The sequence below is a fragment of the Cuculus canorus genome, chromosome 11, assembly GCF_017976375.1.
Source record: "Cuculus canorus isolate bCucCan1 chromosome 11, bCucCan1.pri, whole genome shotgun sequence".
Lineage (NCBI taxonomy): Eukaryota > Metazoa > Chordata > Aves > Cuculiformes > Cuculidae > Cuculus > Cuculus canorus.
The window spans coordinates 9,888,304-9,914,637 of record NC_071411.1 but is presented as its reverse complement, the minus strand read 5'-3'; the positions used below and the strand labels follow the sequence as shown (position 1 = coordinate 9,914,637).

General features: G+C 39.1%; 1 protein-coding gene across 4 annotated transcripts; it reads left to right on the top strand.

Annotated features, from left to right (window-relative positions):
* The first annotated feature begins 640 nt into the window (after positions 1-640).
* Positions 641-20,464, top strand: IRAK2 (interleukin 1 receptor associated kinase 2). 4 transcript variants are annotated; one of them, XM_054076669.1, is made up of 14 exons: positions 641-1,891; positions 3,751-3,930; positions 10,072-10,242; positions 10,928-11,034; positions 12,456-12,650; positions 13,084-13,148; positions 13,612-13,726; positions 14,456-14,565; positions 14,948-15,143; positions 15,779-15,841; positions 16,903-17,103; positions 17,258-17,774; positions 18,154-18,313; positions 19,180-20,464. In XM_054076669.1, the coding sequence occupies exons 1-13, from the start codon at positions 1,705-1,707 to the stop codon at positions 18,270-18,272; spliced, it is 2,226 nt and encodes a 741-aa protein (XP_053932644.1). In that variant the 5' UTR covers positions 641-1,704; the 3' UTR covers positions 18,273-18,313; positions 19,180-20,464. The 4 variants fall into 4 exon arrangements, with proteins under 4 accessions (XP_053932644.1, XP_053932643.1, XP_053932645.1 ...); XM_054076670.1 differs by adding an exon at positions 2,507-2,612 and having other exon boundaries at positions 1,765-1,891; positions 18,154-20,464; XM_054076671.1 differs by adding an exon at positions 2,507-2,622 and having other exon boundaries at positions 1,765-1,891; positions 18,154-20,464.
* The last annotated feature ends 5,870 nt before the right edge of the window (positions 20,465-26,334 follow it).

The following is a 26,334-nucleotide window of genomic DNA, read 5'->3' as shown; positions in this document are numbered from 1 at the left end:
ACTCGATGCTGTAGTCGATCCTCTTGCCACAGTCTGAGAGTACTGTTGTGGGTCTGACAGTACTGGTTCTGTTTGGTCTTTTTAACCACGACAGCGATTGTGAGCACATTCACTTAACTGGGCTAGTCGTAACAGTCAAATTATCAAATGCTGGCCGGACCCTGCCATGGACTAGCTTAATAAAAACATTAGACGAGCTCTGTGTTTTATTTTTTTTACTTCGAGGCATTCTAGGAAAAAAAAACCAATTTGATTACATACTGTTTGTCATTGGAATGCAACAGCTCATAGTATTTATCATATCATTTGGTTTTCATTCTTCAGCCAAATCTATGAATCTATGGTTTGAGTATTTCGTCAGAGTGGAAGGTGCTGACAGATGTAAGGAAGTAATTGACATAAGAGCATGTTCACTTAGAGTTGTTAAAGCAGGTGCATAAATGCTATACTAGGAATTTTTGGTCATTAAAGAATAGGAGTGTTGATAAAATACATTAAAACAGATAAACAACAAAGCCAGGTGTTATAGATAGGTTAACTTCTGGAGAAATGATCAACATATACAAGAAAGTGTATTTGTTCTGTTTGGGAGTGCTCCTTTAGGTCAGTGTAAAAATAAAAAAAAAAACACCAAAAACCAGAAAAACCCAGCTTGCTCTGAGACAGAAACATTGGAAAAATGAGATTCCTACGAGTTACTCAGCTAGATTAGTAATGAGTGAAAGCTGTCCTTTACTTATGACGCCTACAGTAAAAATGTAGGTAGTTTTCAGTCAGAGTCACAGCACTGTCTCAGTTGGCAGTCACAGGAGCAGCAGTAAGTTGGGCGAGAGAGGTCAGGACTGGACAGGAAGTTCTCGCTCAACACAAGTGCTGACTGCAGTGCAGTGGAAACAGCTGAAGGTGAAAAACACCAGAGAAATAACAAATTGTCCTGACATACACTTAGTGTCGAAGGGCTCAAGGAGAACTGCTACTGTACTACATATTATAGTGAGTGAAATGTGCTGTAATGAGGGTAAAATCCTGTCAACAGTCAGATCGGCAGCGTGTTTGCTGCTCAGTATTTGCTGGCTATGGTTTTTACTGTCCTCTCTGTTATGTGTTTCTTGAATCTTGTGAGATCTTTGAAATTCTTTATCCCCAGCTGTACAGCACCCAACAAGGTGGGGAGCATGGTTTGTGTAGGTGTTTGGGGCTGGATCTAGGTTTAAACACAAGTATCTCTGCCTGTGTGGGAGACTGAACTGAGAGCTGACTGCCCTGGTGATGTGTCCAATGCCTGGGCACTGCTCCTGACCCACACACATCTCGCTTCGTCGGCCATACCAGCTGTGCGTGACACGCGGAAAAGCGTCTTTCACTTCCATCGTGTGCAACCTGTAATTTGGCAACGGGGCTGCAGCAATATACACTCGTGGGAAGGAAAATCTGATTTGCATTTGGGGCTGAGCCTGACGTCAAGCAGAGCAGGAAGCCGCTTGGTCCTGCCAAGAAACGCTGCCTGTGTCAGTCGGCTCTTTTCCCAGCAAAGCGCAAGTCCGGCCAGGGTGGGGACAGGCTGTCAAGGCCAGCCCCTGTGGGAAGAGGAAGCTTTTGGAGAAAATCCACCCTCCAGAGCAGTCAGGAGGCAGAGGCTGCTGAACGTCACTGCCTGTAACCACAGCCTGTGCCTTGGGCTCGCGCTATGCGTAGCCGCTGCTGATGGCCTCGGTGGGGGCGAAGGGCTCTCTGGAGAGGGACTGCAACACGATGACCCTGCGGCAGCCACCCCTGGCCATGAAGGGGGGCTCCTCCGCGGTGCTGTACATTCACAGCATGCCTGCCTGGGTGCTGGAAGATTTTTGCCGGAAGATGGACTGCCTGAGCGACTACGACTGGATGCGATTTGGTGAGAAGGGGATGGTGGGGCAGGTGGGCTGGCAGCAGCACTGGCGATACCCGTGGCAGTGGGACACGCGGAGTGGCGCACGTTTTGGACATGTGGTCAAAGGGCGTGAGGGTTAGGCAAGGGATGCAGCCGTCCCCATGCAGGGCCTCCAGCTGAGCTGTTTGCCAGCACTCAGAAAAAACATCCTGTCGACGGGGAATTCCTGTGTACCAATCTGTTTTCAGGATCAAGCGAAATGTCTGATTAACAGGTGGAATTCCAGATTTCCCTGTTCCCTTGGCTTCTCCCAGGCAGCCATGCCCCTTCCCCTTGCTCTCTGCTGTCTTTCACACTTTGTTCACTTTTTATCTCCTACTTGCTTGCTTCTTTTCACAACATCCTTTACATGTGCTTAGCTGTTCTTTTTTCCCTTTCTTCCTTCACTTCACATGTATTCCCTCATACTTACAGCCCGTATCTTTCTGGGTCTTGGCCGTGTCCAGTTAATAAGTACAGAAAATGTAATCCCTGAGGTTTTTGTTCTTTTTTCTGTAGCCCAATTTAAGCAATTCTAGCCTGAATCTTTTCTTAGTTGGCCTACTTTCCTTTATTTAACATGATTTAATTTCATTCAAGATGAACTCTACCTGCTGAGTAAACTCTCGCCGCAGTTAAACTTGCTGACATGATGTGGGATCTCTGCAATCTCCAGATCGATCTGTCTGCCTGATGTCCTTTTAAGGTCAGCTGAGGTGTGAACTTCGGAATCTTTGTTTCCACTGGCACATCCTCCAACCCCCAAGCCGTTCTCCTTCAGACTAAGCAATAAGCACATCAGGTGCTGCTCAGCTGGAAGGGGCCGAGTCAAACAGGCACCTTGGTGGGTATCTCCACCAGCCCCTGGATAACACAAATGAGCAGGGCTGAATTTACACAAAATCCCAGGATGGGGTGACAATGTAAGCATGTGTCACAAACCACTGTTTCAGCACTGTGCATCCTGGCTTCTCTCCCCGGCCCCTCTGCCCCAAGGAGCTGGGGCTGCTGACTCCTGTCCCACGGGCTGCAGCAGGCAGGTGGCTCCCCAGGGCAAGCGAAGCCTTTTGCTGCCAAGGGATGGGGAAGCTGTGACATAACTCCATCACAAATACAGGGAAATTCTTAGACATGTTTGTTGTTTCACCATTCTTGTTACTGTACCCTCCTGTAGCCCCTGGCGCTGTAACTCTCTTACGCTTTGGGCAGGAGCATCAGATTTAGCAGGAGCCAAAGAAAGGGAGGTGGATTATACATTGATGAGCAAGCTGAGAAGAGTACAGAGAGGTAACCGGTATACAGTGCACGTTCAGGAAGCAGGGCAGATTATGTAAGGTTACCTTTAATATGCTGTCTCTTGTTCTTAAAAATAGCTACATTCCACCTATGGATTTATCTGTTTGTAGGTAACACCCAGGTGATTCAGTTACTATCTGGTTTACCATAGTATTGGTGTTTAGTCATGTCAACAGGAGTGCAGTCTCACCGCTGGCTTCTGTTACCTACTGTGGGAGAATCACACAAGGAGTTTAATCTGAATATGAAGGAAGATTATGGGGAAAATATGCTGAAAGGTGTGACAACTTTTTCTTTCAAAGGAATTGAAAGTAATTCAGTAACTCCTTTTCTTCGAAGGAATGGAAAGTAATAGTCAAAGGAATTAAAGTAATATCCTACTTTATGAACTGAATTTTTCTTTATGTCAAAATAGCTAATTTATTGTGATCCTTCCTTGAAAACTGTGGAAATGAAAAAGCAAAGCATATCTCATACCTTAGCTTTCCCTGCTTGCACTTGCATGTTTTTTTCTAATTTTTAAGCAAATATCTGTTGTCTTCCACTAGCCTCCTACGTGATAACGGATCAAACAGAGCTACGGAAAATCAAGTGCATGGAGAAGACGGGGATCAGCATAACGAGAGAGCTCATGTGGTGGTGGGGAGTGAGGCTGGCAACAGTGCAGCAGCTCCTGGACCTACTGCAAGGACTGCAGCTCTACCGAGCGGCGCAGGTCATCCTGGACTGTGAGTAGCTGCTCTTTCCTGCCACAGGGAGTCTGCTGCTTCTCAGACCACCCAGTCCCAATCCAGTAATTCTCGCTTGTTATTTGAAGAAAGTTTTTCTGGGAGTCTTATGCTCGAATTCTAAAACTTCTCCACTGATTTTGATTTTCTACTCTCTGAAATAAAATTTGTGGTGACATGGAGGAGGATTCGCTAGTCCCTCTAGTTCATCATCCTACCTCTATAGTGGCCATCCTACATGCTTCAAGAGGTGCCAAAGAGAGCTTGGTTGTGCTCTGAGCCAGGGGTGGTACTTTGAAGCATCAGACAACATTTCAAAACAGCTTAATTTTGACTGTTTTAATTTTTCATACGTTCTTGTTTCTCCGTAAAATTTTGTTGTTATACTCTAGTTGTAAATAAACTCTTACTTGAAATAAATATAATCTGTGTTTCCTATGCAGCCTGCACTGTAAGAAAAAGATTATGAAAAGGAGATTTTTTGCCTACCTACATTGCTATTTCTTTACTCCACTTCATATTTTTTCTATTCCTGTCATATGTTCTGCTCAATCCTTCCATAAATTAAGAAACTGGAGTCTTAGATTCTAACTCTTTGCATGTAATTCTTCTCACGTATCTCCAGTTTGCTCTATTCAGTTTCATCTTTTTTTTGAGGTAGGATGATTAGCGTTTGAACTTAGTGTACCTAGTTAAGGAAAAACATTGCCTTATAGAAATTACAATTCTTTTACATATAATTTTCCTTACTGTTTTTCTCCATTGAAAATTATGTTTAAATTACAGCTGTCCATTTCCGTAAGTCAAATTGTCCTTTAATCCAGCTTAACACTAAATCTTTTGAACCCTGGACAACATATTGTCTTCTTGCATTGAGCTGCCCCAAAAAGTTGAGTGGACCGCTTTTGCCTTTTCACACACAGTCCCACCCAAAATCTGCTTTTTGGAAACCAGATGTTTGTATGAATTTTGCCAGTTGTCCCCAGAGTATTACTAGAAAGAAGAATTACAGATTTTTACATGGCCAGAAATGCTTAGGGAAGTACTATCCAGGTGCATGTGGGAGGCATTCAGAGCTTACAAGAGCGTACGCTTCCTCTGATGGAAATTGTGAGAGCACCATCTGCTTTTCAGAGTCTGTGTCAGGGCAACTGCCAGTGACAGGGGTGGTTTTGAGTTGTGTGGTGAGCGGCTGTTGCAAAACAGCAGCCTGGTCCCCCCGGCAGGGCTCCCAGCAGGCAGAGGTGCAGCCGGCATTTGCTGCGCAGCAGCTGGAGGCGTTTCTTATAGAAAGTCCAATACTGCGTCATGGGTTTCTTGCCATAGCATTTCTTCATGTAGCACTGTTGGTTTTCTGTCATTTTCTGGCATTAGCATCACTTTTAACCTTCATTTTGGTATGCCAGAAAAAAATCTCTAACAATGGTATTCTAAATTTCTTTTAATTTAAATTTCTTTTAAATTTCTGTCTTTTTTTTTTTTTTTTTAAATTATGAAGTACTGCAGCATAAGCAGCCATCAAACTAATTCTTACATCAAACACAATAACCACAGACCCTAATGAGGGCATTACTCAGTTAATATAACTGATTTTGGTTTCGCTCATATGCAGCCTTTTAATTCAGTAGATCCACTTTCTGCCTGAATTCAGTCACAGTATTCGGTTTAGGAGGCCACAACAGTTCTTAATCCTCATTCCTCAGCAAAGCAAAGCAAACTGCGGGAAAGTGAACTCAAATCTGTTCTAACCTGTGTATCAGTAATCCAATTGTTCACTTAGTCACAGTAACTGTCACTTTGAGGGTTCAGTTTGAGTGGACAGGATTGAAAGCAAAATCTTATTGTTTTTTTCTGGTTGTTTGGCTTTTTTTTAATCTATATATTGAATTAATCTGATCTAGATATCACCAATGCAATAAGCCTGGCTCCCTGATAATGGTATTTTTATGGATAGTCTGGAGTAGAGGGTTGCTTCCAATATGCGATGACACTTCTGCTCTGTGCCTTTTTAACATAGTATTTAACATAGTTGATTCCAAGTCTGTAAAGAGAGTTTCTGGGTGCTCTTAGTCTAACACATTATAACCTACCGCACCTTAAACTCTAATTAATTACAGTCCTCACCTTCTTTCTTTCCCTGCCAGAGTGCATTCTGGGATCCAACTTTTGTTTACAGCTGACTTATTTCAGCATATTCTTCTATGGAGTTCATTGGCATTTCTGTAATCCCACTTTATACGTTGTGATTTAACAAAAAACACTGCATTCTCCTCCTGAGAAATATAAAACCTGAAATTGAAAAATTGCTGAATATTTTTACTACTGCATAGTAGCACCAATAATTTTCAACATAGTTTTTAGCTGTCATGGAAAAGGCTATTTTTGTTCTATTAGGTGTGATGCCTTTTCTTTCCCGCATAGGCTAATTTTGCTAATTTTGCAAAAGATGACTTCAAAGGCCTTAGAAAAACTATTTGGTATAACAACTGAGATGCTGCTGCTTTTACCCCAAGGAAGGGGATTTTCTCTTGTCATTCAGGCTTAAACAAGACCATGAGTAGATTTCAAACTGAGATTAGTTCAACATGTTGCGGTGGCGAATCAATCCAAGATAAGCTTTGTATATTTAACTTCAGAGAGCTGTTGCTTGCAAACCACAACATTGCTGGGTTCAAGCTGATGTACAGCACATTCAGTCAACTGCCCCCGTGGAAACCCAGAGCCTGCGCAGTGAATCTCTGGTCATTAGGCCTGGGTCTGTGTGAAAAGGCCGGGATATGGCACTGGATCGTACCCTGAGAGGCAGCATTTTAAAGCCCCTAATAAGATTGCTTGCACAAGGACTGAGTAAGATTTATCTCTGGTGATGTAAAATGGAAAGGATCAGGCTTCCAATCCAAGAGCGACTTCCAGCAACATCGCCATTAAAAATAAAGATACAACACAGACAAAACCAGTCATCCTCACTGCACAAAAACGTTCATCGCCCTTCTGTTTGTCTGACTGGTTTGCTTTTAAATGGTGTGTCAATATTGCTGTAGCTTGCGCCGTATGCACCTGACTTCAGCGTCTGGTACAAAAGGGCATTACCTGCTTTTTCCTGTGCTTCTGTGTTTTACCCTCTTTTTTTGAGCTTTCTGAAAAACATTTCTGAGACTTTTTGGGCTTCACTTGCCACAGGCTGCAAAAAATGAGGGTTTCCCCCTGTTAAAAATAAAACCAAATCAACTTCCTCCAGGCTGGAAGAAAACACGTCGTGATTGCTAAGGAGAAGCATAGTTTCTAAAAATTGTATTTGGCTAATGCAAGTAAGCAGGGGTCTTTATGGTGATTTCTGTGGGTTAGACAGTAAGTAGGGAAAGTAAATATTAAGAGATCGTGGCAAGAAATGGACATGTTACTCAATTCAGTTCTTAAGACACTGAACTGATGTAATAGATCTAACCGACCTTTGTTTTTTCAATACTCTTTGTGAAAATGGGTAAACTATAGTATTGGACTGTTCTGAGAAGGGCTTCATAAGGAGTTAGAACTAATCTTGATTTTGACTCTGAAATCTGTAAAGCAATATGAAAGTTAGATAAAGAGGATTTAAAAGAGGATGGAAGAGGCAAATCCTGTAAAGTGATCAATTTTAGCTATGTTTCTGGATGTTCAATATTAATTTTTATTCCAGATCAATTCAAATAGATTAAATTGCAAAACTACAATGAAATTATCTTTTAAAAAAACTTCTTATTAGTTGGGTTTTATACTGGAGTCTATAGCAAAACTTCATATTAATTTTAAGTGACAGAAAGTCTGGATTATTTTGATGTTCTGACATGTGGAAGTAGTCGATTTTTTCCTGCAATTAACTCAACATGGGCATTCCGCTGTGTGCTCAGTCATAAGCAGAAGTGATTTCTGGGAGTGTCTTTTTAGGTTTAGACAAATCTTTGAAGTCTATGTCCTCAATTTCTGCTTTTTTTTTAATCTGTATCTGAATATTCTTACTCAGATGAGTAAGGCTCATTTTCCTCGTGGGCAGATATGAAGAATACATTGCTTATTCTACTGGGCACCTTAGAAATGGTCCTTAGATCACCATAGTTCTATTCATTCTGACTTAGAGGAATCAGACACAACACAAAGGTAGACATTTTGCTGGCAGATTACTTCCAGGAGATTTCTCGCTCCCTTCAACAATTTCTTGCATTACTCTAGCCCCACTTCTGGATGTCCATAATAATAGTAATTATTATTTTCTTATGTCAGTTCTTTAGTTTCAGTGATGACCTGTTTGTGTGGTGCACAGGAAGTTGTGAAATTCATGAAAACCCTTGAAAATATCGGTTGAAAGAGGGAAGTGATTCTAATTTTAGAGTCTGCTAGGTTAAAGTGAGGAAGGGAAAAGCCAACAACTGCAGAATGCAGTCTGTTGGTTTTGATGAAGGGGCTGCAAAGTGTTTGATAGTTAATTTCAAAAACGTGTAAAATTTGGGATTTCATAGCATTCTGACACATAAACATACTTGATTTTTCTCAGTTTTAGTTTGAAGACCTAATTTCATTCAAACCTGCATTCATAGGTGACATTGAAGAAAGTGGGTACAAACCCCAAACAGAGGTCAAAGGAAAAAACTTGCCTGACATGAACATGCTCATTTCTACCATTATTGTTCTTCATATACTTCTACTGTAGTAGAAAGTACAAACTGTACTTCAAACTGTAGTACACCGGAACTGTCATAGCTTGTCTTCTGTTAAAGTGTTCTATTGAATTTTGGTGTGTTGGAAGATGCACGGATTACAAATGAGACATAGCGCTTCCTGCTTTTTTCAGATAGTCTCAGTGCTTTGTTTGTCCAAAAAAACCCCAATAAGCATAAAGCTATTATCTGATTTCAAAAGCAAACGAAGGCCTTCGGCTCTTGATTCCAAGGTCACCATTGTGCTTAAGATACAAAGCTGATAAAACAGTGTGGCAAAACCCCCTTGTATTAGTACTTGTGCTTTTTTCTTTCATATCAAAATAAAACATTAATCTTTATTTTTAAGAAAATGCTAAATGTACTGCTGATAAAAGGTGCCAGGTAGAAATGAAAGTTTAGAACTAAAATCAGGAAAATGCGATTATCGGGCAGTAGAAAGCCTTTATGCCATCTCTCGTGCACACTGTCTATTTCTAAGCTCTTTTTCAACCTCAGTTTTAAACATACTCGTGGATAAGAATTCATTTGCTTGTTCAGGAGATTTTGACAGTGTATCACAGTATCTTGATTTCTTTTTACTTTATTTCCACCCCCTCGCCCCGATCCTAACTATAGCCTTATCTAATTTTAACAATTCCCACTAAGATGTACACACTCTCCAAGTCCCTTTACAGTGAAACCATCTTTGTACTTCTTTTAACCAGGTTTCACATTGCTTTTTCAGGCCTGATTCTGATATCTTGCCATGCTGTAAACAACAAAGGATGTTTTAGAGCTGTAGTGAATCAATAATTTGGCCTTTAATTTTTCCTTATATATCATTGAGTCTTGACCTTTGACCATATTTATGTTTTCCCTCAATTGTCTCCAGTTTGTTCCTTACTGTTCATAAGTAAAATTATGATTCATTATTGCAAACAGTTCTAGATAAGAAAGTGTTTTCTGGGAATGAACGTGATCATGACATTAAAACTGCGCAATTGAAAATAGTCCTTAAATATTTAACTAACTAAAACCAGTACAATTCTGTCAAACTTCCTCTCAGTCCCTTGACAATTAACAAAGAAATAGATGCCTTCTTTAGGCTGGAGATATTTATGGTTTGAGATCATTGGCTGAAGGATGTTGCATAGAAAATAATAAAATAAATTGTACTGTTATTGCTAATTCCTTACTGTAACAGACTATATATCTCTTGCATTGGTATTTGTTTGAAGCTATCACTTCTTACTAATTTTCAGTAGTAGTTAATGTTGTAAATATGTTTGGAATTAAAATACTGGTAGTATTCCAGCGGTTTAATAACTAATTGCTTCAATGTTCATTTTAATGTTTGTGTTAATTTACAGTCAGTTTCCCTGACTTAGGAGTATTTTCTAGTAACTGATTAGAGTCAGACTGTACTTTCCCTGGTAATATTCATTTTTCCTTTCTTCTTTTTTTGAAGGGACGTCAGCCTCTAATATTACCAGCTCTGAAAAAGAACTGCTGGTGGAGCCACCTAAACAGGAGTATATATCTTTAACTCCTACAGAAAACAAAAAAAGAGAGAGAGAAAATGAGATAAGTCTGTTGCCATTACCAGACTCTTCACATTCGGGAGTATCACCAGCAGATAGTAAGTAAACTAATAGATTCTGAATTTGCTATAACATTTAAATGACTGTATAGACAAGTCTGCTTCTCGTTCGCTTTCAGCATAGTGCAATGAATGTATTGCTCTTCAAAATGGTCGCATTTGAGTATTCACCTTTTTCTTAGCACTGTTTTCTCCTGAGCTGTTTATTCCTAACTTTAGCACACAGCCTTCTGTTCCTCTCTCCTGTAGCTCTCTGGGCTGTATCTATCCTGTGGGATCTCAAGAGGTTTCCCAGGTCTCTGTGAACACTCTGGTCCTGTTGTGGCTCCATACTAAGACTAGATCAGTGCATACATTTCCTGCCCCATGTCCCTCTCTCCATGCAAAATAAATCTAGGCCAGAAGAGAGCCGTCCACGTGCCAGCAGGCCCCACTGCTTGGGAAAGGGAGGGAGCAGCACCACCACAATACACCGTGACCTACCACATAGACATAAGGAGCTCTATTTCCCCAAGCCAGGACTTTGAGAGACCTGCATAGTCATCTTGCAAAGAGGAACCAGGAAAATAGCTCCCCATCTTCACACAGTATTTCACATTTTGACAGCTTGTCACGGATTATCCCTGGTTAGGAAATTCAATAAAATATCCCAGGCCTTCATAGTTGGTCACTGGCTGTTTTATTACATAAACGAAGTGTATTTTTGGTGTTATTTCCATTTCAGGTGCTGTTTCTGAAGGAGCCTTGTGTTCTCTCCCTTTTCCACCACCTCCCCCAAGAGACCTTTTGAAATCTTTACAGTCAAATCCCCCTGTGTCGTCAAGTGTAAAGGTAAATTCCTTTAGTACTTATTGATTATAACAATGAAAATTGCTTCTATGACATTTTCTGTCAATTAAAGTTTATCCCTCTACTTGTATGAAATACAGATCTAGTGAGAAATTGGAGCTTGATTACAATTTGTTTGGACTGTATGTAACACTAATGCTTCAGTTAGATTACTTAATGGTTTGCATCACCTTTTTTGCCACTGAAGGACCAGTGAGGGAAGCTTAACAGTTTTGCGTACTGCCTAGCTGAACATGGATAACATGCTCACAAATAGCAATTACTGGAAGGAATTTCCAATATAGATTTTACAGAGGACTTAACATTTCTGATGTGATCATAGGACAGTACAATATACACCACTGACTAGTCAGAATGGCATACTTAGTTTAGGTTAGTTTTATATTTAAAATGTGGTTTCTGCTCAAAACTGGGCTAAGTATCAAAGTGAAGTCAGGTTGTGCAGAGCCTTGTGCAGCTGATGATTGAAAATCTCCAAGATTGGAGTTCCATCACCTCTCTGAACCTGTGCTCCAGTTCCTAGCCATTTCATTTTGAGAATTTTTTCTCATGTTCCTAATGATTTCTGCGCACGGTCTCCTGTTCCTTCCTCCATATAGCTCTCTTGTCTAAGGTCATCTAGCTAGATCTGTCCTGTGAGTTCTCAGAGTGTTCCACAGATTCTTGGGTATACTCTGGTCCCATAGTGGTTCTGTCTTAGTCTGTTTTCTTTGGCTTATTTTGTTTGTGGTTTTTTTAAAGAAGATTGTGTTTTAAGACTTTTCCAAACTCTTGAACTCTGTTTCCAGAGTACCAGAAGAGAAGATTGCTACAAAGAATGCAGTTATTTCAGAGTTTCTTGAGAAGGAGTTAATGGTTTATTTTCTCAAGGCTGTACCACATTAAGGTTGTGAAAGCTGTATGATTAGGCTATAGTGGAACTGTGATAACTTGCCAGACTGGAAGCAAGAAATTGTTGTGCAATTGATGCCAGATGCTTCAGAAGTAGATGAGAAGTTCTTACCGCAACAAAATACATTATGAGGGAACCTGCTTTCTGATCCAGTTATTTCCTAATATATGCCCCAGCCATAAATAATAATTGGGTTTTTTGTAACTTAAACTAACATAACTTTGAATAAGTATGTGGCCTTTTAAACAAAACTAAGTATCTTCTGGGAAAGGTGGAAATGCAGATTGGTAACTGTTTTCAAGTTTCTTCTACTGTGCAAAATTTTTGCATGAGCAGAACACATCAAGACAGGTATTACAAAGGGAAAACCCTATTTACACAACACTTTTCTCAGTTGCTTTGAACAATCACAGCGATTGCTTAAATGGTGGAAAAGAAAATATAATACCTCAAAGAGGAAAAAGCATGTGAATTTACGTGAGATAAATTTGTTTCTTCTACAAATGTGTAGCCTTGCAGCTCTTCCGCTCCTCAGCAGGAGACAATCACTGATCTCCCCAGTGGGAGTCTTTTGTGGACCCAGAGGGAAGTTACTAACGCCACAGGTGGTTTCAGTGACAAGAACAGAATTTGTGAAGGTACTTTTGCAGAGGTCTACAAAGGTCAGAGGAACAACATCGTATATGTCATCAAAAGACTGAAAGAGGCAAGTACTCCACCTTCTCTTTTTTCTTTGCATATATTATTGTATCTCTTGAACATTAGCAGTTGTTGTTTATTATTGCAAGGGCAGGGAACCAGAATGGCTGCACAGGAGGAGAGGTAAAAATGGAAATTATGTAAGGTAAGCCAGACAAGGTTCAGCAAACATAGGAGAGATGCTTTACTCCTGTGGAAAGTTTTATTAACTCTGTCCATGTGAGTAGCCTGCTGTATAGCTGCCTGCGTCAATGATTGGATCAGAGATATCTTTACACTGGTGTTCTGATTTTCAATTAATTGCTACCTTGGACACAAAGTTGCCATCAGTGATACCTGCCTGTTTTCTTAAGTAGGCTGTCATCTAGAGACTAAAAGATCTGTACAAACACAACACCTTAATAATTACTGACCTTCCATTGCATATTTTCATTTTTCAGATGGAATGCACAAGCCCCGATTCCACACAAAGATTCTTTCATACCGAAGTACAGATTTGCTTTCGGTGAGTGGTTGGCTTACAAATGCAGTATGTGCATATCCTGCACTTGGCCTGTCGTCCATGTATTTCGTTTAAGCCCAGTGTATCTGTCTCCAAGGTACTGTGCTGTTCTGGGGACAAGGGGGCAATGCGCAGCCTTTGCAGGAGCCCTGGGGAGCAGGGTGCCTCCCAGGGGTGCTGCAGGTCCCTGCTGAGCAGATACAGCTGCTCTGCCAGTCCTTGAGATGGTGGGGAAGCTGTGCCTTCTAGAGCTTTGTATCCCTCCTATCTGCTCAGAACTAGGCTGCGCTATAGTGATCTCTCTCTTTGCTGCTAGGTTATCTGCAATCCTGGGCCATTCCGTGCTTCCAGCTGCAGCACACAATTCCCGGTTGTCTTGGACTTAGAAATTTATTACAGCTCAAGAATGTGTTTTTCTGCGTTGCTCTTATTTCACTTGCAAATCATTGTTGATCTATGCCTACAGGTGTTGTCATGTCAACATTTTGCAGCTGCTGGGTTTCTCAGTAGAAACTGGATTGCACTGTCTGATATATCCATACCTGCCTAATGGATCACTACAAAACAAACTTCACTGTCAAGTAAGCAAACAATCTGGGTCTATTATCTATTTGTGATTACAAGTCCTGTCCTGTTATTTTATGCAAAGTGGTTATATCTCTTTGACTTCCTAGGAACAGCCAAAAAAAAAAGTGCCCAAATATCTTAACTGGAAGTACTAGAAGGGCTGCGGCTCTTTTGCAGTTTTTCTGTTGCGAAGTGTATCAGGGCAACAGGAAGTTTCTACTGTGCTGCCTTTAGACTTTTCAGATAATAAGTAATCCACAAAATGTGTCTATTCATATTGTAATATTTTAGTGGATTTCGGAATATCTTCCTGTGGAATCCATCATCGTATTCATTGGTATAAGTGCTATGAAAGTTTTAGAAGGGTTTAAAAGGGAACAGTAGAGATGTCCACACCTACTGAAAAAGCAGAGGATATCTTAGGGCAGAGAAACATCAGAAAAGCAATGCATCAAAACGAGCACTATGCCTCAAGAATGTACAGTACTTGATGCTTTGGACAAACATGATCTTTGCTGCATCCTTATCTCACCTTGTCCTGTGGCAGGTGAAATGTGCAGCACAGTACATTGGAGTATTCCTTGGCCTTGAAATCACCAGGTTCTGCCTTGGACAAAACTTTTGGTTTAGGTCAGCAGGAGTTTTGATTTGGACTATAACAGTCTTTGGTTTTTAAAACTACCAATGTCTTACAGTTTCTTATTCTCTAAAATACCACTTTTTTTTTCCACGCTTCCTTGCAGGATGATTCTGCGCTGCTGACCTGGGAGATGCGAATTAGCATTTCTATAGGACTCCTCCGAGCTGTAGAGTATTTACATAACTCTGGAATCCTTCATGGGAATATCAAAAGGTGTGGGATTTAGCTTATCAGCACTTCCTTGGTCACCTGTTAATTCCAGAATTTCTTTAACAGTAACAGCTGAAAGCTTATGCCATTTGAAACCCATTTGCAGTATCTTTCTGCTGTCTCTTGTTCTATAGGGTGTTTACTGGTTTATGTTTAATCTGCCTCTCTTTTCTAAATGGTGGAAGTATATTCTTTTGAAGTAATTTTTGGAAGGCTTGTTCTTCCCTCTCTCCCTTTCTATGATTCTTTATCCTTTCGTCACATGTAGCAGGCCAAGTGCAGAAAGTTTTCAACACTTAACTTTAAAAGTGTAAAAGTTTAGTTCTTTACCTCAAGTTAAAGCTATTACTTGACCAATATTGTTAATTGTCTTTCTTTATCACAGTTCAAATGTCTTGTTGGATGAAAACTTTACACCAAAGCTTGGACATTCAGGTCTGCGATTGTATTCTGTTGATAAAAAATCAGAATATGCTGTTATGAAAACCAAAGTCCTGCAAGCTTCTCTTACTTATTTACCAGAAGATTTTGTGAGGCATGGGCGATTAACAGAAAAAGTCGATATATTTGGCTGTGGTGTGGTATGTTGCCTTTTTTCCATGTTCTGTCACATTCTTTGGTGCTTCTAGATAGGAAATCAGATATAAAAGCATGTGCCTCGTATAGTTGTTTTGCTGGCAATTTCATGTTATAATTGTTGTTGAAATGCTATTTTAAATTATGTTCACACTCCAAATATTCTTCAGGCTGTGGCAAAACGAGGTGAATCTTTTGAACAATGGAAACAAAATCATTTCTTATTGCAAGAAATTGCTACTGGTGATGTTTTTAAAAAGAACTAGCAGAAAGACTGCAGTTAGGTTCTCAGAATGGTTGCAGATTTGCCACATGAACTGCTACAAACGTCAGCTGTTAATTTGGAATTCCAACTAAAACAATTTACAGTCTATGATGTCACCTGTCTTCAAGTGTTCCCATTTAAATAGGAAGTTTCTCTTTCTCATCGTTTGTTTCAACTATAAAATTTGGACTTGGCTCTGGAGCTAAATCTAAAGCATAGCAAAGATTGTCCATAGCTGGCATTATTAAGCCATCTGAAGTAAAAATGTAATTTCAAAATTGATGGCAGTTCAATATTTCTTCAGTTACAAAACTTATTTTTAATAATAGAATGAATTCAGAACAAATTGTTTTATCTTTCAAATATACTTTCTAGGTCTTAGCAGAAATACTGACAGGGATTAAGGCACTGGATGAAGGAAGACACCCTATTTATCTGGTAAGAAAAAGCAGAAATAATTGATACCAGTAGAAGTGAATGATGTTGCTGTCATAAAACAAATTCTTGTTTTATATAAATACATTTGGTTATTTGCAGTCTGCTCTACACATCCTAAAGAAGGGATGTTTAAAAGCCATATCTTGATTCCATTAATGTCAGTAGCCTACCTGCCTTTAGAGAGAAGCAGAATATGTATTCCCATTTCATGTACCATACTCATGAGTGCTGGCCTGATTATATTAGAAGATACTCCAGAATAATTGTTGTTTAAGTACATGTTTGTTTAAGAGACAAGGCTTTGTGCTGAAATACTTCTGCATGTTTTTTATGTGCCAGTAAGAGGTGTTACGAGCCAAATCGAATGGGGAAACCTGGGTAGGTGGTAACTGCAGTTGCTCATCATCATGTTTATCAAGCATTTATGTATTGCATTACTGTCTGGAATTTATATCCTGGCCAATTTGCCCGAGCTGTGATTAGAATGATGCAAACTGCTTTCACAAGCAGCTAGAACTGGCCAGGCTCACTGAATGCCATTAACACCATCCTCATGAGAACTGACTCCACCTATGTTCCTTCTGCAGGGTACGGTCCCTCTGATTTGTCATCTTGTAGAAGCTTTGAAGGGAAAACGATACTATTCTTACTGTTTCCAGTCAATTCAGAAGTGTTCAAATGGATTCAGAAAATAAAGGATCCTAGGTTTCAGATTTCTTTAATAAATGTTTGAAAAGTCTTGTGCAAGAATGCTGCTTTAATCAGTGTCAATTATTTTCCATTCCTATAAAGGGGCATAAGCCTCAAAGAGCTGAGTCTGCTTTAATGAATTTGATATTAGACGTTTGCAGTGAAAAGCTTTGGCCTTTTCTCTCCTGTGAAAACAAACATTTTTGTCAGTTGCATGAATGGAAGTGCTTAAAGCTTTTTAGGTTTGTAAACCAGCCATTAAGGAGCAATAATAACAGATATATAGCTAGACCTATTCTCAGTGATTCAGATAGAAATAAATGTTTGTATTAATTTTACCTTCACTAATGTTATCTCTTTCCTTTCAACAGAAAGATATGATTGCTGATGAAATTCAAATGGCAAAAGAAAGCTCATACTCCAAAGTAAAAAAAATCGAGAAGCTAGCTGCCAAGGAAATATGCTGTAAATATCTAGACAGGAAAGCAGGACACTTGCCGGAAGAGGTTGCTATTGATTTTGCCTCAGCCATCTGCCTTTGTTTGAGAAAGAAGAATTCTAATATAGCAGAGGTAATATTTTAAATACATGACCAAGATTTTGGTCTTCTTGACAGAAAGATCTAAAGCTACAACTTATTTATAAGTAATGTTGGCATAGGAGAATTATCTGTAAGCAGGACTGTAGGAATTATTTTGCATTCACAGATTTTGTTGTTAAAAACAGGTGCTTGAAATTATGGAAATGGCTGAAAATAAGTTAAGAGAGCATTACTTCTGTGGAAGCATAATTTCTGGGTTCTCTATGAACACTCCAGAAGAAACTGATGATGAGACAACTGGTCTCAGCATGGATGCGCCTTCTGTGGGGGAGAATAAAGAGGACGGCGCGCAGCCAGCAATCCTGACAAGTGCCAATCCATGCACACCTTTAACGGGAGTTGTGTCACCTGACATTTACTGTGGACAAATGTCAAGGGTGCCCTGTGAATCAGATGAATCAACCAGTTTTATATGGAATCCTTCAGAAAGATCTACAGATGAGCTACCGAGCAACGCCTGTAACAAGTCAGAAAATATGTCAGCCTCCGATTACAGGCTCAAGCAGGTAAAGCCAGCAAATGGACTCCAGGAAAGAAATGCAGCGTGCGCCAGAAGTGATGACATCTTGGAAAGAACGTCTACCGCACAGAGCACCTTTCAACAAAGAAATGCAGACCTTGAGTCTTCCTGTTCTTCACAAGGTAAATCTAGATAAATCTGAAGGGTGCACACAGAACGTTCAAAAGCATATGATCTTCAAGCTATTTTGGCAGAATTGCCCATGCTCCTGTTGTGATAACCAGAGTCTTTGTAAAAGTGCTCTAGTATTGTAATAGTAGGGACAACTTACTCTTGTTCAGAATTGCTTAGGTTCTTCTTCCTACCTCTAAACACGTTTCAGTTAATCTTTTACCTTTGGCTATGATTTTACTATTAAATTTGTAAAATGTTTTCTGATTTTCTATCAGATTTTTTCCCTAAGCCAGTTTAACTTTCTTTTCTTAATTTAAGATTATTGTTTATTCCTTAGACAGTAGATGGAATTTTTTTTCTCAGTATTTGGACTTTTTTGTTTTTCAGCATTAGCCAGAGAGACATCCTGGAACATAAAGATAAATGATCAGAAAAAGAAGCTCATGGAAAATATTTTGCTATATGAAGAAAACAAATTAAATAGTTCTGAACTTTTTGAATCATAAATCGTATGAGTTTATTAGCAGTGGCCAGCTCAGTGGAAGAAGTAAGGACTGTCTCTTCATTACAAAGATGGAAAAAAGTGTACCTTTCATGTGAGGTTATATAGCAGATTTGGATCAAAACATTAGCCCTGACTGAAGAAAAGTGATCACACTTAGAAGAAAAAGAAAATATCTGTTCTAAAGTAGATTAAGGCATAATGCATTCTGTAAACAGAAATACCTTCTTCCTTTTCATCTGCAGTATAAAAAGATATGGCAAACACAAACAAGTGTCAAAGTAATTTGCTATCTTTTTGCATTGTATATCAGCAAGCATCTACATATAATGTACATCTTGTTAAAAAACACAGTCCTACAAGTCAGAGGGGAAGCACTGATCAGCAGTTCTCAGTACCCTTTATTGTTATCCCACTGTATACAAGCAGAAAGAAATCTTCAGAGAGATTGCAATAGGTTTCAGGTTTTGTATAAATCTGTCCTATTCCATATAATCTTAGTCCACGTGCTCAAAAACAGTGTATTACCAGAGAGGGGAATATTCATGCACGTTCTCAGATGTATTCTACACAGCTCAATCTCAATTTGGACTGCACTGAACGTAGCTGTAAGTAAATACTTTGAGCCACGTTGGCCTACTTCATGAGCTGCTCCACTACGTATATACATATGACACGATTTAAAGTCTAACTTTGTGTTTCACTGTCGGGAGCTCTAAGGCGGTGTTTAATACTTCAGAAGAGTATTTTTGGAAGATATTTTTTTAATAAGAATCCTTTATGTGTTGTTAAGGTGTTGTGTTTCGCATGGTAACTGTTATATATTTGGGATTGGGGACAAGATTTAAAATGTCTTTGATTTTGTTATAGGTCACTTGAAAGTTGATTTGTTGTATTTATTTTGGCAATAGGTTAAAGAATGGATGAGAGAAGAGCTGTAAGTGGACCTTTTTGTGGTGCCATGCTCACCATATATTCTCAGAGAGGATTCCTTTTGCATATCTCTTGGCTTTCCCCACATTAGCAGCCTTGAGGTCAGTCTCAGTGATCACACTTAAAAGAAAAAAATAGAAACTTATATGCTGTCATATTTATCAAGTGAAAGCCCTCTCAAGAAATCGACACCTTTATTATTATGATTATTTATTATTTGTAACATTGTTAGTACATTCTACTCTTGTGCAGTCGAAGAAATACAGGTTTCTTATGAACAAAAAGAGTATCAGAACACGCAGCTCAGCTTACAGACAGGTGACTACTGTTCCAGGGCGTAGGCAATGGGGCCTGATGGACAGAAATGGCTAGAATTCCCTGTGGAGTTTAGGGAATGTTAAGAAAAAAAGAAAGAGTTTATATGTTGTTATCATTTGCATTGGAGTTGTGTAATGGTATAGTTCTCTTAGCTTTACATGAGGGTCCCTGAGCGAGACCTCGTATCTTGTGTGTTTGCACAGTACCTAGTTTATTTGTAGGTACCATTATGAGCAAGTAAATGTATTTAGTAGCTAAAGACCTGAGTATTAGAATTATCTACACATTTATCAAATTGATTTTTACACTAAAAACTGTTAAAATTCTCTAATTATAAGTGCCTTGGATACTGTATATATTTGCCAGTGTCAGGTTTTTTTATTTACCAGAGTCAAACCAAGAAAACATTGGTACTGACATAAGAAATACTGAGTATATTCAGATTGGTCAATAGAATTGCTTAATTCTAGATGAGAATGAATTTAGATACTTTATGGTGCTGTAAATTTAATATTCATTGTTTTTCATGGGTATGTTTTGGGAGATTCATGGTAAATACCTCTGATCTCCTCCAGGAAGAAATGCACATGGACACACCCCAGAGCTGAATGGAAAAATTGAGTTTTTTTAATTGAGAAACATAGTTAAGACACAGTTCTGTTTCACAAGAATGCTTTAAAGGTTTTGTTCTCCTGCATTGACAAGATTAAATTGTTATTTTTTTGCCTTCCTTCATGTTAGTTTCAAAATATTCTGAGGTGATATACGTGGTCTTATAGAGTTATGTATGTGTGTGATGTGACATATATAAGAGACTGCATAGTCTTACCAGAACGATGCTCTGTTACATGACTTGGCTGTTCAGTATAATGTGTGTTTTAATCTCAACTTGGCAAATTTATACATTACCATTTACTAATACCTTTTGGAATAAAAATCTGGAAAACTGCCTTTCCTTTTAGCCTGCTTTTTCGTGATTTATGGCACAGAAAAAAGTGCCACAGTCCACCATATTTAGTTAAGTTTGCACTCACAGGGAAGCAGTTCAAGGTCTCTTTGCACACACTTAACCCTTTGTAATTATTAGTACAAACATATTTATTCCATCTTCATTCACTGCTAAATAGCTGATTTCTTTCCTTTGAGGTGTCCCTAAAGAAAGATTTTACCCTGAAATTAATAGTTACAAGAACTACTGGGATACAACTCACATTTATTGTTGTTTAGATGCATAATGCATAGTATCCTTTATCCTTAAAACACTGTAGCTCTTTGTCAAAAATGCTGGAAAACTCTTCATTTTTTTAATGCATGAACGCTAGAATAAGGGCACAGAATATAAATTTTTGAAAAGTATTGTTGTTAGAACTATAGAACAGTGCAAGTAAAACTAATTTGGAGAATAGCACCTCCCAAAGGTGCTGTTAACACGTAGAGGCTGAACATCATCCTGTATTGTTCATTGATGGTGTTATCAATTCATTGACTCTTTATTCTATTTTTTCTTGTATGTTTAATTTTAATAAAGTGAATAAATGCATTTGACAGGTTGGGAAAGGCAAAAAAGCAAGTAGAAGAGAAAATAGCATGACTGCATAGCTAAGCCACTAATAGTAGTTCTCATTGTCTAGCTTGAAAATAAGCCTGAGTGTGACGAGGTAAATGTCATGCAAAGAACAGATAATAAGTGTGACTTGAGAGAACAGCAGACTGGCGATTACAGGAAGAAGAAAAAGCACCTGTAATATGCCTTAAGGCACTCCAGAGTGTGTTCAGAAAGTCAGCAGGGGGAATGGTCAGAAAGGAGGTGTCTCTGCCAGGCAAAGTTCAGGCTGACAGTCCCCAGTGTGCACGGGAGTCTTGTAAGGAAGGCTGCACCCCAAGAAGAGTCCATGTCATTCCAAAACTTGAAGGAAGCTGACAATGCAACTGTGTTCAAGCAGACAGAAAACACAAGCAGGTGAACAAATGTGCAGCTGTCCAGTTGTTGTTCTGAAGGACTCTGAAGGACACCCTGTGACTTGCTGAAGCCTCTCTTTGGAGAATCTGCATTTGTGGATGAACACCCACCCCCAACAAAAAGAGCGGTGAGTATGTCTTTGTTGAATGGATGTGTTGAAACAATTGGGGGATCTTAATTGTTACAGTCTTTTTGGAAACAATTAACTGAAGAGGATTACATGGTTTTAGTCTGTTTCTTACTTTAGGAACTCCCTGGGTTTGTGAAGCCCAGTCTAGTGACGTACCATTACAGGAAAAGAAAAAAAAAAGCATTAGATCATTCTTAAATTGGGGAACTGTTGCAATTCAAGTGACTGGATAGTTTCCATTTCCTTAATCTATAAAGAATTAAACAGATAAAGTCATGATGAATATTAGCTGCTTATTTTGACGGTCTCTTGGTTGTTATTTCTGTTTGATTACAGTTTAATCAGTCCTCATTTCGCAGGTGAATAATCATCTCAAATTAGTGGAAGAAGACAACTTTCCTTAAGGGTTTTAGAAAATAAAAATGACACTGCATCCTCTTCAGTCCAGGGAGGTTGGTTACAGCTGAAAGTGAATTCCACGGTGGCTGCATTTGCCTTTTCCCAATGTGATTTTTTTAAAAATATTTCATTCATTATCTCAAATTATTAGTAAGAACAAGACGCAAAGAAATAAGCATATTCAGCTGCAGCAAGAAAAAAATTTTAATTGTGGGCACTTAGGTAATACCGGAATGGTGACTGATTCCAAAATAGCATCTGGTTAGGGAAGTCTGGGTGAATGACTTGGCACTGACACAGGAGCACACTCCTCCCTTTCCTCCTCCCCTGCCACCCTCCCATCCAAATAATATTTGAGTACATAATCAAATATTTGTGTGACTCTGTGAATGGCTCTAAGTCACATAAGAGTGCTTTGTCACACTGTTATCAAGTTCATAAAGGAATATTGTTTTAGGGGATGGTTTCCTTTTCAGCTTGATAATAATCAATTCCCTTTTCTTGCTGAAATCCAAGGAGGAAGATGTTTCAAGTTCTTAATTTATTGGAAACATTATTACCAAGTGAATAGAAACTGGGTCTGGGTTGGTAGAAAAAAACATGTGCTTTTACTTTGCTTTCTGATTTGAGTTTTTTTTGTTGTTAAATCATTCCTTGGGTCTTGGCTAAGTCACATTCTTGGCATTCATTGTATGCAATATTTGGGCTGGGACAACCAGGTGTAGTGAATACCAACCCGCTGGTAACCACACATGCCAGTTAAATCTGATAATTATGAAACTTACTGTTCTTGAAGGTGTTAAACTGAAATTTTCGTTCTTTTTTTCCATTTGGCTTGCAACTCAAATGGAAAGAGATGCCAAATTAAATCTGGTATAAAGTTTTATTTTAAAATTCTCCTGGATAGTTGGTACTTAGGAATGATTTTGCATTGAAATGGCATGTGTTCCATGATGGACACATACTTTTAAAGTCTAGAGATGGACAAATAATTGTACACCAGAAATACTGAACTGGATAATTTCTGCTTCAGCATGCAAAGATCCTTTAATATATCAAACACTTTAAACCACTGAAATCAGGAATGAGGTGCTAACTGCCTCATGTTGATGTGGTGACAGGATAGGTGGTAGTGATTTTAAACTAAAAGAAGGTAGATTTATGTCAGATACAATGAAGAATTTTTATAGGATGAGGGTGGTGAGACACAGAGAAGCTGTGGATGCAGTCAAGTTGTAATTGTTCTATTCCAATTCTTTGCTCTTCGGGCATCGCTTTGCTGGGAGATACAGTGTTGTAGAACCATTCCTGGAGCCCCTCTGTGGAGCTCTCTGCTTTACTTACTTATTCTTCTGCCTCAAAAGCAGACTCCTTGGAAGAAAATAGGGAGCATCAACTTCTAGTCAACAGGTTAGAAAGCACCCAAGACCTGTTTTGTCCCTAATATCAATGTGCACTACTAGGTTATGCCTCCCTCTTGAGGCTCATGTCATATTTGCAAAGGAGAAAATACTGTACGCATTTATAGATCCAAAGTTTTTTCTCTACATCACCAGGAAACATTGTTGGTTTTTTTTTTTGTGGTGCTTTTTTTTTTTTAAGACTATTTAGAAAGTTCTACTCAATAAGCTGGATAAGCAACACAGCATAGTTGCCTGTGCCTCATTTTTTGTTCTGTAGACCAGCTTAGCCATATTTTTTCTTCCCTGGGAGTAGACTGTACTCTACACAACTCTGACAGAATTCTAGAAACAGTGGTCCTAACAACAGTGATTTTATTTTAAGAAAAGATTTATGCAGTATCCCTGGCTGACAGTTTTCCTCCTGTACCACTGGGGCAGCTTATTGGCTGACTGTTTCCATGGAATATGCTTAGAAAACATTAAATATAACACAAGCAGTAGATCTGTTGTGGAAGTGACGATTAGAGTTCAGGGTAAGTAATGCGACTTCAGTGCTCTTTTTGACTCTTCCCTTTCGTAATACTTCTGCAGGTTTCACAAAGTATGTGCCCCCATCCTTACGCTGGGCCGGTCGCATAGTCTTCTAAGAATTGTTTATTCCTTTTTAATCCATTTCCCCCTTCACTTTGAAATCTCATTTGGCTTCTGGTGGATTATAGCACAAAATTGTGTCAGTGGCATCAAAGACACCATCTCATTTAGGGGATTAATTCTGTGACAGGAAAAGAGAACGTCTAATATATATATTTTTTTTTTAACTGGGAGAGATATTAGATGGTTTTCTTGATGAGGTCTGTATTTACAAATCCCCTGGTAATTAAGCTAACTCGGTGACTGAAAGCTGGGTCCTTGTCCATCTAGTTTGTGTAGTTTATTACATAAATTATCTAGTTTGAGCTACTTTTAAACGAACTCACAAAACCCAGCCCCACAGGTACCTGCAGCTCAGCATTAGCTTTATTCCCCATTATAGATGTGTGCAGAAGTATAAGGGATTTCAACTGGTTCTGGAAAGGATTCAGATAGCCTTCAAATGAGTCATTTAGAATAATCAGTGTATTTACCAATGAAAAGAGATAAACTAATGAAATAAGCCTACGTGTCAGCCTGTGATTAACCTTGAACTTTATTATTTTTGGCTCTAGGTCTTGTATTCTTCCTTAAATGATAACCTGTTCCAAAGTCTGCCAGGGCAAACTATTCAGGGTCACATACTTTCTTCTTTAGAGTTGTTACATCAGCAAACAAATAACGCCATCTAGTGCTGTCTTTCTCCTTCACCTTACCTCAAATTTCCATCTGCGTTTCTGCAAAGGTTAAAGATTATTTTGATAGTCCTAATATTTTTCTGAAAATTCTGTTTTGATAATCTGTCTGAAAGTTCTACAGCTGAGGATAAGTAGCTTTCCCTGTGTTACATTCTGTAAGGGCACTTATGCATACGAGTGTCTTATTTGTGTAATGACCATAGAAGTAGCCCTTCAGAAGGAGTTCAGAGAAATATGGAGAGAGGAGCTTGGGAGAAGCCTTAGGAGCCTGAAAAGCAGGATGAAAGCAGGAGCATAAAGTGATTCATGGTTGGAATGTGTAATAAAGATATTAAGACTGACATAAATGTTAAAATAGAAGATTCATAAAGATCAGCTTAACATGGGTGAGTGCAAATGAAGTATGATAGGCTGTAAAGGTAAAAAAACAGACAGCTTGTGGTAGGGGTTGGTCATTTCAATGTCAGTTATCAGCGAATCTGCTGGATCTCAGTTACAGTAATGTTTCTAATAATTTTCACCATGAAAATTGTGATGGTTTTAGCTGACAAAGCAAGGAAATGCTGGGAACTGAGGGCAAAGGAAAAAAAATATTGGTAGTTTTGGAGAAAATGTAACATGGAGCCAATTATATCCATCTTAACTGTGCTCTGGCCAATCTTTAGCATATCTGTGGAGCTGGAAAAATAGTTTTATTTGTGGATGCAGTTTCATTTTGGTTTTTTTTGCAAATATGGTTTAAGAGCTTTCTTCTTTCCTTGGCTCATGGTGCAGCTTTCTGGTTGATTATTTCAAATATTGTGCAGTGATGCTGCAAATCAGATTTGCTAAATGATACGAATATTAAAACACTTCTGAAATGTCTCTGGTATCAGCTGAATTGGTAAAACTGAAGTAGGTACTAACTGTGATAGGGGAGCTGAAAAATGGGTCAAAACCCCCTCTAACAACAAAGCCAAGTTAAGAAACTCGTAGAGTTAATCTTCATCTTGGCTTTTATCTGAAGGCTTGTTAACACAAACAGTTGATAGCACAGAGAAAGCAGGAAGAGCTGCTGGATCCTTCCAGAAACAGTAAGGAAGCAGAAGACCCTTGCATTTTTCACAGCAAACTTGTTTTGTTCTGGGCTGGCCTGAGAATAAAGCTATTTGTGGATTCCCAACATGACAGAGAGATGTGTCCCCTGTACCCTCCAGGCACTTGGCCTTTGGCTCACCATCTTCTGCTTTATTAAAGCCTGTCAGCACTCCAAAGTAGTGAGGAAAATAGGAGTGTAGGATATGAATTCAGATAGGCTGTTGTACAAAACAGTGTGGAGGGGGGTGTTTTTGAGGTTTTGAGCGACCACATTTACTGTTACATACGGACACCAGTGTATCAATAGGAGTCACTCCAGAACTTCATAAATTTAACAAGGAAGATTGAATGATAGAACTTCAGTTCTTATGTGGGAACTCCTTTCAGCCATCACAAGACAAACTTCTATTCTTACCAGGCTAGATAGCAAAGAGAGAAGAATGATGGTGCACTGGGCACAAGAGAGACCACGGTCGATGTTAATCAGATGGAGTAGCAGTTTTAAGTTCTTCTGTGTG